The sequence below is a fragment of the Dipodomys merriami genome, unplaced genomic scaffold (genome assembly GCF_024711535.1).
Source record: "Dipodomys merriami isolate MVZ:Mamm:240054 unplaced genomic scaffold, mDipMer1.0.p SCAF_28, whole genome shotgun sequence".
NCBI classification, from domain to species: Eukaryota; Metazoa; Chordata; class Mammalia; order Rodentia; family Heteromyidae; genus Dipodomys; species Dipodomys merriami.
In genome coordinates this window covers 17019589-17033718 of record NW_027204270.1, presented here as the reverse complement: position 1 = coordinate 17033718, position 14130 = coordinate 17019589, and the positions used below count along the sequence as shown (strand labels likewise).

The 14130-nt window shown below is 52.4% G+C and overlaps 1 protein-coding gene across 1 annotated transcript; it reads left to right on the top strand.

Moving 5' to 3' along the window:
- Positions 1 to 13505, top strand: Htr6 (5-hydroxytryptamine receptor 6). Its single transcript, XM_070037010.1, has 3 exons — positions 1 to 1021; positions 11165 to 11323; positions 11470 to 13505. The coding sequence occupies exons 1-3, from the start codon at positions 119 to 121 to the stop codon at positions 11911 to 11913; spliced, it is 1506 nt and encodes a 501-aa protein (XP_069893111.1). The 5' UTR covers positions 1 to 118; the 3' UTR covers positions 11914 to 13505.
- Positions 13506 to 14130: the final 625 nt, after the last annotated feature.

The window sequence follows — 14130 nt, the reverse complement described above, 5'->3', positions numbered from 1 at the left end:
TCCTGCCGTGGGCCGCCCGCCCCGGGGCTGGGGTGGGGGCCGGGCGCACATCGCACCCCGTCCTAACTTTCTGCCACCTGCTGTCCAGGTGCCCCCCCAACTTCCCACCCGGCGCCCCATGGGTCCCCGCCCCACCCCCGGGGGCGCCCATGTAACCCCTGCCCGCCCTCTCCGGGCCTTCGCCGCGTCCCACGACCCCCGTCTCAGCCTCCACTCCCCTCCAGGGCCGTGCTCAGCCTCGACGTCCACCCCGTCCTCCTGCCCACCACGTCTGGGTCCCCCCTCCCTCCCCGCTCCCCCAGGCCCCATGGTCCCCGAGCCGAGCCCTGCCAACAGCAGCACCCCGACCTGGGGGTCGGGGCCACCGACGGCCCCGGGGGGCAGCGGCTGGGTGGCGGCCGCGCTGTGTGTGGTCATCGCGCTGACTGCGGCGGCCAACTTGCTGCTCATCGCGCTCATCTGCACGCAGCCCGCGCTGCGCCACACGTCCAACTTCTTCCTGGTGTCGCTCTTCACGTCCGACCTGATGGTGGGGCTGGTGGTGATGCCGCCCGCCATGCTGAACGCGCTGTACGGGCGCTGGGTGCTGGCGCGCGGCCTCTGCCGGCTCTGGGCCGCCTTCGACGTGATGTGCTGCAGCGCCTCCATCCTCAACCTGTGCCTCATCAGCCTGGACCGCTACCTGCTCATCCTCTCGCCGCTGCGCTACAAGCTGCGCATGACGCCCGCGCGCGCCCTGGCCCTCATCCTGGCCGCCTGGAGCCTCGCTGCCCTCGCCTCCTTCCTGCCCCTGCTGCTGGGCTGGCACGAGCTGGGCCGTCCGCGGCCACCCACCCCGGGCCAGTGCCGCCTGCTGGCCAGCCTGCCCTTCGTCCTTGTGGCCTCAGGCCTCACCTTCTTCCTGCCCTCGGGTGCCATCTGTTTCACCTACTGCAGGATCCTGCTGGCTGCCCGCAAGCAGGCTGTGCAGGTGGCCTCCCTCACCACCGGCATGGCTGGCCAGGCCTCGGAGACGCTGCAGGTACCTGGGGTGCGCTGGGAGCTCCTGTCTCTCTCAGGGTGGGTGGGTGAGGGACGAGCAGCCATTAGGGGCCTCCTGGGCGTCCATTCTATGATTAATTTTTTTTTTTTTTTGCCAGTCCCCGGGCTTGAACTCAGGGCCTGGGCACTGAGCTTCTTTTGCCTAGGCTAGCACTGTATCACTTGAGCCACAGCGCCACTTCCAGCTTTTTCTGTTTATGTGGCACGGAGGAATCCAGCCCAGAGCTTCATGCATGCTACCACTAAGCCACATCCCCAGCCCTCCTGTGATCTCTTGAGCCTCTTGGCAGGGAAGTTCTAGCTGGCACCTTTCTTTGGAATGGAATTCCAGCCAGTGCTTGGCTGTCCATGCAAGAGGTGGGGCAGGAGGCTAAGGTGAAGCTGGGGCCATAGTGCAGCTCAGTCCTCTGCATTTCCCCCTCCTGGCCTTCCCCAAGATGGCACAGGCCCATCACGGCCTCACACCAGGACATAGAGAAAGTGTTTCTCTCTTATTTATGGCATGCTGTACCCAGACCTGCTGGTTCTATCTTCTAAGGAGATAACCATCTCCACTGTGCCCTTCCTAACCCATGTTCTGGTCAACGGCTCTATGGCTTACAGTCTTGGCACCCTTACTGTGTGTTTTCTACACAGGAGCTGGAGATTGCGCTCTTGGTGGTTCGCGAATGCACTCAATCACTTGAGCCACATTCTCCAGCCTTTTGACTTGTATCATGATTTTGAGATAGGGTTTAACTTTGCCTAGGTGGCCTCTAACTCTCCACTTTCCTCCACCTCCCAAGTAGAGGGGATTATAGCAACAGTACGTCACACCAAAAAAGAAACTAGAGCAGTTTTAATTTTTTTTTTTTTAAATTTTGGTGCCATTCCTGGAGTTTGAACTCGGTCTGGGTACTGTCCCTTAACTTTTTTTTTTTTGTTCTAGCCTGGTGCTCTACCACTTGAGCAACAGCTCCACTTCCAGCTTTTTGGTGAATTGGAGATAAGAGTCCCACAGAGTTTTCTGCCTAGGCTAGCTTTGACCCATAATCCTCAAGCTCAATCTCCTGAGTAGCTAGGATTACAGGCGTGAGCCACCAGTGCCTGGCTTGTTCAGCAAATATTTGAAGAAAGGCTATTGTGTTGGTTCCTTGCTCTTAACCTCACTGCATTCAAAATATGGCCTCAGGATCCCTCCTTGCTTACGCCTGCAATCTCCCTGCCTCCCCTCTTCCAGTCATGGGCCCTTCAGATGGAGATTGACCAGGCCTGCGCTCTTGGAGGATGACAGGTGTTCTGGGGTCATGAGATGGCTGGGGACTTAGTTGGGGAGCAAAAGCCTGACTGTTTTGCAGCCTCCTGACTGTGTCCCAGAGCAGCTGAACCATCACACCCATCAGTGAGGTCTGAGCTGCATCGGTTTCCAATTTATTGCACATTTTTCTTATGTTTTCTTAGTTTTTTTCAATTACTTTATTTATTGTTCGTTGTGGGGTTTGAACTCATGGCCTGGGTGCTGTCCCTGAGCAGTTTTGCTCAAGGCTAGTGTTCTTCCACTTGGAGCCACAGTGCCACTTCTGTTTTTCTGGTGGTTAATTGGAGATAAGAGTCTCACAGATTTTCCCGCCTGGGCTAGCTTTGAACCTTGATTCTCAGATCTCAGTCTCCTGAGTCGCTAGGATTACAGGCATGAGCCACTGCACCCTGCTCATTTACTTTACTTCAGGCTTCTTTTCTTCCTTTTTGTTGGGGTAGGGGAAGTACTTGGGTTTGAACTCAGGATTTCAAGGTTGCCTGGCTTACTCAGCTGGTACTCTATTACTTGAGCCACACCTCCAGACTAGCTCTTTGCTGTTATTTTGGAGGTGAAGTCCCACAAGACTTTTCTGTCCAGGCTGGCTTCAAATGACAATCCTTTGAATTTCAGCTATAGGACTATGGCCATAAGCCCTCCCTCTTTCCCTCTTTTCCTCCTTTTCCTCCCCTCCCTCCCTCCCTCCCTCCCTCCCTCCCTCCCTCCCTCCCTCCCTTCCTTCTTTCCTTCCTTCCTCATTTTTTGGGTAGTCCTAAGGTTTGAACTCAGTGTCTCTCACTTGGTAGGCATGAGTTCCCACACTTGAATCACTCTCCCGACATTTTAACTATAAGTTATTTTTGGAATAGGGTCACAAGTTTTTTCCTGGGCTGACCCAAACCTCAATCGAATGGGTACTGCAACACCCAGATATTCATAAGGTAGAGTCTCACTAGCTTTTTGCTCTGACTGGCTTCCAACAAGAGCCAGCTCTGCTCTGAGTATCTGGGATTACAAGCATGTACCACTTTGCTTGGGTGAAACCCCAGATTTCTCTTGTGTGAATTTTCTGATATCAAAGGCCAGTAACTCCTCTCAGGAAGTTCATAAAATGGGTGAGCTATAGCAGGTATTTGTGCCTCAAGCAGATCATATGCAGTGGCTCAGAGGAACTGTGATTTATTGATTTATTTCTCACTCATTGTAGGGAGTGAAGATCACCCTGTGTTCTTGCAAAGATTTTTTTCTTTTTTTTTCCTGTGCTGAGGCCAGAACCAGGACTTAAGTGCATTCTCTGCTGACCATTGAGCTACACCCTCAGCCCCTGTTTTCTTTTCTTTTTTCTTTTTTTGCTAGTCCTGGAGCTTGAACTCAGGGCCTGGGCACTGTCCCTGAGCCTCTGTTTGCTCAAGGCTAGCACTCTACCACTTGAGCCACAGTGCCACTTCCAGCTTTTTCTGTTTAGGTGGTACTGAGGAATCAAACCCAGGGCTTTGTGCATGCTAGGCAAGCACTCTACCGCTCAGCCACATTCCCAGCTTCAGCCCTTGGGTTTTTGTAAAGAACAAAGTGAGCCCCCCCCCCTCCCATTCCTCCCCAGGACCTTTGTCTTTCTATCTCTTCAACCACCACCCCAAGCTCACAATGAAATGATTTTCTTTGAATTATATCACTTTGTCTTCTAATTTCCATGATTTGGTTTGGAAAGGAAACCTCACATCCTTTCCAGAAATAGAAAATCTGTATCCCTTGCCACAGGTAGCTGGTGATGCTACGTGCAATTTCGGGCAAGTTGGAGGTGTCCTGGCTGTGTCTGAAATGTGCTTGGTGAGGCTGGGTGACATAGCACCCTGCTTTGCCTTTAAAAGTAGCGTTGTTGGGCTGGGAAGGTGGCTCAGTGGCAGAGTGCTCGCCTTGCATGCATAGGCGTTTCAGCCCCACAACCAAAAAAAGAAAAAAAAAAAGAGTAGAGTTGTTAAACCAGGAGCTGGTGGCTTATGCCTTGTAATCCTAGCTACTGAAATCTAAGAGTTGCTATTCAGAGCCAGCCTGGGTAGGAAAGTCTGTGCAACTCTTTATCTCCAATTAACCACCAAGAACTCTGTAGTGGAGCTGTGGCCCAAATGGTAGAGCACCAGTCTTGAGTGAAATAGCCTAGTGAGAGCAAGAGACCGTGAGTTCAAGCCCTCGTACTGGCACACAGACAAACAAACATAGACACACACAAACAAAAATAGTAGGAGTGTTAAGAGTAGCAGAGTAGCAGCCCATCGGCTTCCTGTTGGCAGAGGGCTGGAGGAGAGCTTGGGGCTCACGTTCCCTCTGTGATCCCCTTGTTTCATGAACATAGCCCTAGCACCTAAAACATCTCCATTCCCACACTAGGCTCACATTCTGAGAAGCTGGCTGGTCTGTGAGGTGGGGATTGGTGAGGCTAGGAATCCGGTTTCCAACTCTGTTGGAACAGCCCCTGCCCTGAGACCAGGATCAAACCAGAAGACCCTGGCCCCAAAGCCTGGGGTGTTCACAGCTGCAGCCCCATGTGTCAGACACTAAGTCAAGCCTCGTAATTCCCCAGACAGCCACTGAGGTAAGGGTAGTGTGTGACAGATAGGGAAATGGAGGCTCAGAGCCATCACATGTGGCCTGCCCAGAACTGCATAGCTGATAGGTGAAGGTTAAGTTCAGATCGGTCAAGACCTTGGTCTGAGTCAGAACATCACCCTAAGGGCCATGATGCCACGTCCCTTTATTTCTCTGTTTTCTGGGTCGCAATTTGTCTCAATTTGTCTCAGGTTTTCTTGCTCCTGGCTGGCACGCCACTGCACGAGCCACGCCCACTCTGTTTACCTAGGGAACTTCCAAGTGCAGGGATTTCCCGACTGTCACATCTGCCTGTAAGCTGCTAAGTTATTATGTAAGCGATGTTTCTCTCAGGGTCAGATGCTTTGTCTTGAGACTGGACCACCACTGACTTTATTCTCCACAACTCCCACCAGACCTTCCCACCATCCTCAGGGGCTTAGAGCTTAGAGCTGGGGCTGCAGGGGAATCCTGTGGGGTAAGTGTGAGATGGTGTTAAGGCAGGTGTGTGTGTGTGTGTGTGTGTGTGTGTGTGTGTGTGTGTGTGTGTGAGAGAGAGAGAGAGAGAGAGAGAGAGAGAGAGAGAGAGAGAGAGAGAAAGGGGGGGTATCCAGGTGAGTAATGCTCAGCCCTTGGGCGATTCTGGAGGCCCAAAGGCCCATTAAGCATCATCATCAGGGAGCAATGTGGATGTTCAGCCTGATTGACAGGGAGGAGTTAGAAGGCCCAGCCAGGGGTCGCTACCATCTCTTCAGCTTCTCCTGGTCTCCGCCTCTGGCATGTCTCTCTGGTCCCTAACCCTCTCCTCATTGTACCTCATCTTCCTCCCCTTACTCAGCTCTATCTGTCCCCATTCTTTCCCTCTGTGATCCCTTACTCTCTCCTCTGCTTCTTCCCCCCTCCTCCGTTTCCCCTCCTCCCACCCCCTGCACCCTCTCTCACTCCATCATCATGTCTCAGTGTGATACATCTTCTCTCCATCTCTCTCCCTCCTCCTCCATCACAGAAATATCTCTGTGGGGGAGGCCACAGGGTGTCTGTGCCATGCTGAAGAGGCTTGGCTGCCGCTTGGAGGCAGTGGGCTGGGCCTCCAGGCCAAGAGCAGGAGCTGGGTGTCTGCTGGTCAGAGTTCAAGTCTTGCCTGTTCTTTGTCCCAGCTCTGTGTCCCAGGACCACAGATAGCTACCCCAGGAGGCTTTTTGAAGACTCTATAAGATGATATACTTGAAGGCCTGGGCACACAGGGGTACACAACACATACTTGTTTCTCCCCTTTCCTCTTGGTGGTAAAATACGCAGTTGTGGGCGTGCCCCCTTTTATTGGGGGAAGAAACCCCACCACCCTGGCTGGCACTGGTAGCATTACACCACTTACACTGTACCTACTGCGAGCCAGGAACTAGTCTAATAGTTTTGTATCTTCTTATTTCATCCTTAATATACTCCCAAGGGTAGTTGCTGGTTGTTTTTTTGTTTTTGTTTTTGGTTCTGGGGCTTGAACTCAAGGCCTGAGTTTTTTCCCTGAGTTTCTTTTGCTCAAGGATAGAGCTCTACCACTTGAGCTCCACTTCTGGCTTCTTTTGGTAATTTATTAGAGATAAGACTCTCATAGACTTTCCTGCTTGGGCTGGCTTTGAAGCACAATCCTCAGATCTCAGCTTCCTGAGTATCTAGGATTACAGGCATGAGTCACCAGCACTGGGCCAGGATTATACCTTTTAAAATGGCCTAAGGAAATATGTCAAGTACATTTTTTTGTGCTGACCTTGGGTCTTGAACTCAGAGCCTAAGCATTGTCCTTGAGCATTTTTGCTCAAGGATGGCCATGTACCACTTGAGCCACACTTCCAGCTTTTTGGTTGTTAATTGGAGATAAGAGTCTCATAGCCTTGGGGCTGGGAAGGTGGCTCAGTGGTAGAGCACTTGCCTTGCATGCATGAGGCCCTGGGTTCGATTCCTCAGCACCACATAAGCAAAAAGAAAAAAAGCTGGAAGTGGTGCTGTGGCTTAAGTGGTAGAGCACTAGCCTTTAGCTGAAGAGCTGAGGGGCAATGCCCAGGCCCAGAGTTCAAGCCCCATGACCGGACCCCCCCCCCCCAAAAAAAAAAAACAACAAAAAAGAGTCTCATAGCCTTTCTGCCTGGGCTGGCTTTGAACTACAAGCTTCAGATCTCAGCTAGCTAGGACTACAGGTGTGAGCCACTGACCCCTGGTTTAAGTACATTTAATTTTATTTCATTTTAGACTGGGGATAGAACCCAGGCCTTGAGCTCTACCACTAAGATATGTTGTAGCCCAACAAAGTACACTATAAACATTTACAGTAAAATAATGGATCCATTGAATTCTGTCCCATCAGCTCCAAGCCACAGGTACACTCCACACAGCCCTTCTTCTATATGTTTTCTTATTTGTAGCAAGACCTAAAGAAACTTAGTGTTTTGCTCTGTGTCCTTTTTTAAAAAAAAACTATTAATTTTTTTTGGCAGTACTGGGCTTTGACCCAGGGCCTCCTGCTTTACTCAGCTTGCTTGCTCAGTTAATGCTCTACCATTTGAGTCACGTGTCCAGCCTGATGTTTTGTTGATTGTTTTGGAGATGGAGTCTTACCAACTTTTTGGCCTAGGCTGGCCTCTAACCTTAATCCTCTTGAGTAGCTAGGATTATAGGCGTGGGCCACTGGCACCCAGTTCTGTTTTATTTTCTTTCCCCTGTGGTAGTGGGCATCGAATCGGCTCCCTCAACCTGGAGTTATTCTTGGATTTAAGATGAGACGGAATCTGCAATTGCCTTTACTCCTCTGGAGCTGCTGCCCTGAGGATCTCTCCAATTCCTCCCGCTACCCCAGCACCCAGGCCTCTGGCAGGAGCAGAAATGTCTCTTTCCCCCTCTTTCCCCTGGTCCACCAGAGGAACACTTTTTTTTGGAGGGGGGGTCTGGTCATGGGGCCTGAACTCGGGGTCTGGGCGCTGTCCCTCAGCTCTTCAGCTCAAGGCTAGCGCTTTACCACTTGAGCCACAGCACCACTTCCGGCTTCTTTTTGCTTATGTGGTGCTGAGGAATCGAACCCAGGGCCTCATGCATGCAAGGCAGGTGCTCTACCACTGAGCCACCTTCCCAGCCCCAGGAACACCTGTTTTTGTGTGTGCCATTCCTGGGGCTTGCACTCAGGGCCTGGAAACTGTCCCTAAACTTCCTTTGCTCCAAGCTAACACTCTACCACTTGAGCCACAGTGCCACTTTTGGCTTTTTCTGTATATATGGTACTGAGAAATTGAACCCAGGGCTTCATGCATGCTAGGCAAGCGCTCTCCCACTAAACCACATTCCCAGCCCAGAGGAACACCTTTATCACTTGAATCTTCTAGAAGTAGTTATCTCCTTGCCCATATTTTCTGTCCCCATTGATGGCAGCCAGTTGATGTAGTGGCAGGTTTTAGGAGATCCCTCGGGGAAGCAGGAGCCTCTCCCTCCAGGTTGATCCTGGGTCACAGACACTGCATGAAGTCCACCTGGAGGGGAGGGGAGAGGATGAGAGAGGCAGATGAGATCTATCTCTCTGCTGACTTGGGAGCAGACTTGGAGGGATTGTGTCTGTGGGGGTGGAGAGGTAGAACAAACCCATCCTGTAGCTGTGGAGCCTGATCTACTGCATGGTGAGTCAGAGCATCTCTCCTGCTGTCTGTGCTGATCCCGGGAGGCCAGAGATTCTACCGGGATGACAGGACCCCAACATTGTCTGGTCACCCTGACCTTACACACTTGTTGCTGAACCCACCTCAGGGCAAGCAAGGCTTTAACTCTCTGTGTGTGTCAGGCTCCGAGCATTCAGTCCGAATCCATAGACTCTGTCAGCCGCCTATGATGTCTCCCATTTTATAGATGTAGACATAGAAGCATTCTCAAGTTCACAGTGAGTGTCAGAGTCATGGTGTTACGCCAGATCGCCTGTCCCAAGAGCCCCGGTATTGCCTCTATACAAATCCACCTCCACTAAGATGGAGGGAGACAGCCAGACTGTGAATTCTCCCTTGCTATCTATATAAGAAGATTTCATTAAATATATGAAGACACTGGAACTACAGGGTGTACATTGTAACTTTCCGCTTTCCAGACCTCCAACTCCTTAGGTCCTGTGGAAAGAAGTGGGGATTTCAGCACCTTGGACAGGCACCAGCCCTGGGCATGGAGGCTGCTGGGGAGGAGGGGAGAGGAGCGGGTGGAGGGAGGGCTCAGCCAGGAGTGAGCTGGGGGTGTTGGCTGTGAAGCTGGCGTGAAAGCCCTGACAAATCTTCACTTGGCTGCTTCCACCCCCTCTCCATCTGCAAGGGTTGCTGGGAAACTGGGTCCTTTCCTGCCTCCTTTGACCCCACACCCGTCCTGCCTCCGGCTGCTTTCAGAAACAAAACTGTGCTGTCATACAACTTAGGGAAGGATTTGGTTATGTGGACCCCCTGATTTTCCCTAGTCGAAGTAGTTGTAGGTGGCTGTCACTTTTTTTTTTTTTTTTTAACATGGATCTAGGAACATCTAAATCAGTTTTAACACATGGTCTGTGGAGAGCCTTCATACTCCAGCTCTCATGGCTTCTTAGATGCTCTGGACCCACAAGTGTAGCACATTTCCCCCCCCCCCACCACCATGCACATGCATGTACATGTGCTTGGGTATGTGTATAATTTTTTTTTTTTTGGCAATATGAGGATTTAAACTTAGGGCCCGTTGGTTGCTAGGCAGAACAATCATTCAAGCTCTGTCCCCTTTTTCAGATAGGGTCTCACACTTTTGCCAAGGTGCAGCTTCATACTGTTATTCTTCAGCCTGAGTACCTAGTGACCTCAGAAGTTCAATCCTCCTCTCTCTCTGCCTCCCAAGTAGCGAGTATTACAGGCTGGAACCACTTCACTTTGCTGTACCTGATTTTATAAATATTGTATTTTTGTTGGTTGTGGGGCTTGAACTCTGGGCCTGGGTGCTGTCCCTCAGCTCTTCAGCTTAAGGCTAATGCTCCATCACTTGAGCCACAGCGTCACTTCAGGTTTTCTGAATGGTTTATTGGAGATAAGAGTCTCATGGTCTTTCCTGCCTGGGCTGGAGATCCTCGGATCTCATCCTCCTGAGTAGCTAGGATTATAGGTGTGAGCCACCGGCGCTAGGTGAGATTTTTTTTTTAAGTGGTCAAGAAGTACGAACATCCAGCTTGGAGAGCCTTTACGTGTTTGGGAATTGCTGATTGGCAGCTGGCACTTCCTTTCCCCCTCATTGTCTCCTTCCTGCTGTCCACACGCAGCATGGGGATGCCTTGCAGTCCACGACAGAACTGAGTAGTGAAATGCCAAGGCTACTACCGTCCCTAGCAATCCATAAAAGATTGAATTGCACTTTTTTGTTTTTGTTTTTGTTTTTGCTGGTCGTGAGGCTTGAACTCAGGGCCTGGGCGCTGCCCCTATGCTTCTTTTGCTCAAGACTAGCACTCTACTTGAGCCACATTGCCACTTCTGACCTTTTCTGTTTATGTGGTACTGAGGAATCGAGCCCAGAGCTTCATGCATGCCAGACAAGCACTCTACCACTGAGCCACATTCCCAGCTCCACACGTTGGTTTTGTGTGTGCATACATTCTCAGAAAAAGAAAAAAAGAAAAAAATCATTTCTATTTTGTGAAGCATGAGAATAATTGTTCAGGTTAACCATTATTCCAAAACACAGAGAGGGCAAATCCATTTACAAACAAATAACTCAGCCCTAGAGAGCTCTGGGTCCTCTTTAGTCAAGTTTAGTTCAAGTGTAACTGATTCCTGAAGTGCCTGTAGGCTTGGTAGGTGCTGTGGCGTCGGAGGAGCGCTGGCTTTGTAGGGTGGGCTGTTCTCTGACCTCTCCTCTGGGGTGCTGTTGCTTGACCTTACTGCCCTGACGGGAGCTCCTTGCAAGATGGCCAGGCCAGGTTGGGAGTCGGTGTGGGACTAGGATCAAGGCTTAGATCCAGGTTTGAGACTGAGTCTGAGACTGGTTCTGGAAGACTCCAGGCCACGTGGTAGGTGTCAGGATTTCGGTCAGGACCATGGTCAGTGCCGAGCTTATTGCCTGTGTCAGCGAATGCTCTGGAGCCCGGGTCAATTCAATTCAGCTTGGCATCAGTGTCAAGTCTGTCTAGGGGCCGAGTCGCACTCCATTAACTGCTGGTACTACGATTCTGTCTAGAATTAGGGTCAAGGTTCATTCTCTGGCTAGGATCAGTGACTCATGTGGCCTTCCTTTCCACAGGTCCCCAGAACGCCACACCCTGGGGTGGAATCCGCTGACAGCAGGCGCCTAGCGACCAGACACAGCAGGAAGGCCTTGAAAGCCAGCCTGACCCTGGGCATTCTGCTCAGCATGTTCTTTGTGACTTGGCTGCCCTTCTTTTTGGCTAACATTGCTCAGGTAATGCCACAGCCTGGGGTAAGATGTATCCAAGCCTCAGGTGTGGGGAGGGGAGAGGGTGTGTTTCTTCTCTTCCACACTGGGTAGGCTGGGCTGGTCCCTGCCCTGGGGTCAGATGGGACTTGTTCTGCCTCCTCCCCCTCCAGGCTGTGTGTGACTGCATCTCCCCAGGCCTCTTCGACGTCCTCACTTGGCTGGGGTACTGTAACAGCACCATGAACCCTATCATCTACCCACTTTTCATGCGGGACTTCAAGCGGGCCTTGGGCCGGTTCCTGCCGTGTCCCCACTGTCCCCAGGAGCTCCGGGCCAGTCCTGCCTCTCCTTCCATGCGGACCTCTCACAGTGGCGCCCGGCCAGGCCTCAGCCTGCAGCAGGTGATGCCGCTACCCCTGCCACCAGACTCCAACTCCGACCCAGACTCAGGTGGCTCCTCAGGCCTGCAGCTCACTGCCCAGCTGCTGCTGCCCGGAGAGGCCCCCCGGGACCCCCCGCCACCTACCAGGGCTGCCGCAGTGGTCAACTTCTTCGATCTTGGTCCAGTGGAGCCTGAGCTGCGGCTGCATCCTCTTGGCACCCCCACCAACTGACCACATCTGGAGCTGACCAGCAGAGAGCAAGGGCCTGAAGCCTTGGCTAACTCCTGGCCAAGGCCAGGTTGCTTGGGAGACATCTGAATTCCGGTGTGTGTGTGTGTGTGTGTGTGTGTGAGGCACTGAGTCAATTCCTTTAGCTGGAGATGTGTTTGACTCCATTGTCATGGGTAACTTGGGGTTTTGTGCAGAGCAAGGTTGGAGGATTCTGGGTATGGGGCTGGGGCTCTGGGTTCTGAGTGATGGCAGTGCTGTGAACCTGTGTTGGCTTGGCCAGCCCCTCCTCTGTGCAGGTGCTGGATGGTCTTGTCATCCCTGGGGGTTTACACGCATGCTCTTCTCTGCCCCACATCAATTGCTAAGCCAGAACTGTAAGGCAGCCCGGCCCCCGAGTGAATTTACAGCGTGTGCGCCACTACAGAAGTGCTAGCTGGGATGACCTTTCACCCTGAGGATGGCTTGCTGGGCTCTTGACAGACTTGCAATCCTCTCAGTGTGTGTGTGTGTGTGTGTGTGTGTGTGTGTGTGTGTGTGTGTGTGTGTGTGTGTGTGTGTGTGTGTGTGTGTGTGTGTGTGTGTGTTACTGAGAAGTGGCTTGGCCTGGGAATCAGGCAGGTCCCCTCAGTGCAGGGCCTGGCATAGATTGCTTAGCTTCTCTGAGTTTTAGCTCATCTGTGAAATGGGGCCATGAGGCCACCTGGTAGTCTCACCTGGAAAATTAGGATGGTGTGTGTGTGTGTGTGTGTGTGTGTGTGTGTGTGTGTGTGTGTGTGTGTGTGTGTGTGTGTGTGTGTGTGTGTGTGTGTGTGTGTGTGTGTGTGTGTGTGTGTGCATGCTGTGCAAAGCACCAGTAAGGGATTGGCAGGTGGCCTGTTCTATTGCTCTAATCCCTGGCCAATCAGCCTGCTAGCTCAGACTTTGGGCCAAGGAAGAGTTATTTGTCTCCCCGTTACCCCCCAGTGCAGGGGATGGAAGCTGGGGCCTGCATATGTTATGCCCGTGCTCTCCCCTGAGCCCATGTCCCAGTCCCACAGCACTTTCCTCAGCCCCAGCTCAGATTCCTACGTCTTGATTCTGGTTCCCCAGCTGGGTGTAGGTGGGTCCCTGCCACTCAGGGCCTGAATCAGCTCCCAACCTAGGCACAGGGGCAGAGAGCAGTGGTTGTTCAACCCCAGGGATGGGCTTTCCTCCCTGGGTTTCCTTAGAGCTGCTGGGGTCTGGCCTCTTCTACCCTTCCTTGAGGTCAGTGAGGGAAAGGGGTCTGGCGGCAGCTTGAGTCAGCAGTGTTCAAGAGTCTCTGGCATGTGGTGGCTGGTGTGGACACAGGGGCCTTATTTTCCTGGGCAGCAGGAGGACTCTTGGTTCTTCACTTACCTTCCCTACGTTCCTTTCCAGCCCCAAGATATCTCTAAAGCCCTAAAGGCCCATCAACCCAGGTCCCCAGGGTCCTCTGCCCAAGGCTGGGCGCTGTCCTTGGTGCTGATCTGACTCAACTCAGCCCTGGCCGCTGGTGGCAGAAGGGCAGTCCATGGTGCTTGCTAGGGCTCCCCTGCCTCCAGGCCCCTGGAGGGGACTCTCAATAAACTAGTAGGAGGAAGTGATATGGCATGGACTGGATTCTGTTGAGGGAATAGAGGGGGCTTGGGAATCAGCTGGGCTGTGGGATGAGACCCTGGGCTCACGTGGCCTGTGCTCAGGTCTGGACTCGGCCCCTAATTTGCTTCCGGATGGCCTTGGTGTGCCATGCATGACATTGCATACATGTTTACAGAATGGATGAATGCAATTTTTTTTTGTCAGTCGTGGGCCTGAACTCTGGGCCTGGGCGCTGTCCCTCGGCTCTTCAGATCAAGGCTAGCACTCTACCACTTGAGCCACAGTGCCACTTCCGGCTTTTTTTTTTTGCTTATGTGGTGCTGAGGAATCGAACCCAGGGCTTCATGCATGCAAGGCAAGTGCTCTACCACTGAGCCACCTTCCCAGCCCCTGAATGCAAATTTTTATGCCTGAGCTGCCAGCCAACTTCTGTGCTCTCCATCTGACTTCATCTCCTCCCAGCTTGCCTAGAGATTGTGTATATTTCCCCAGGAGCACAGTGGGTGCAAGGTCACCATCCATGCAGGGATGGTGGGAGGAGCAAGGGACAAGGCTCCCATGAATCCATTGTGGTGGCTAAGAGCTCAGACTCTAGACCCCCACAGACCAGGTTTGAGA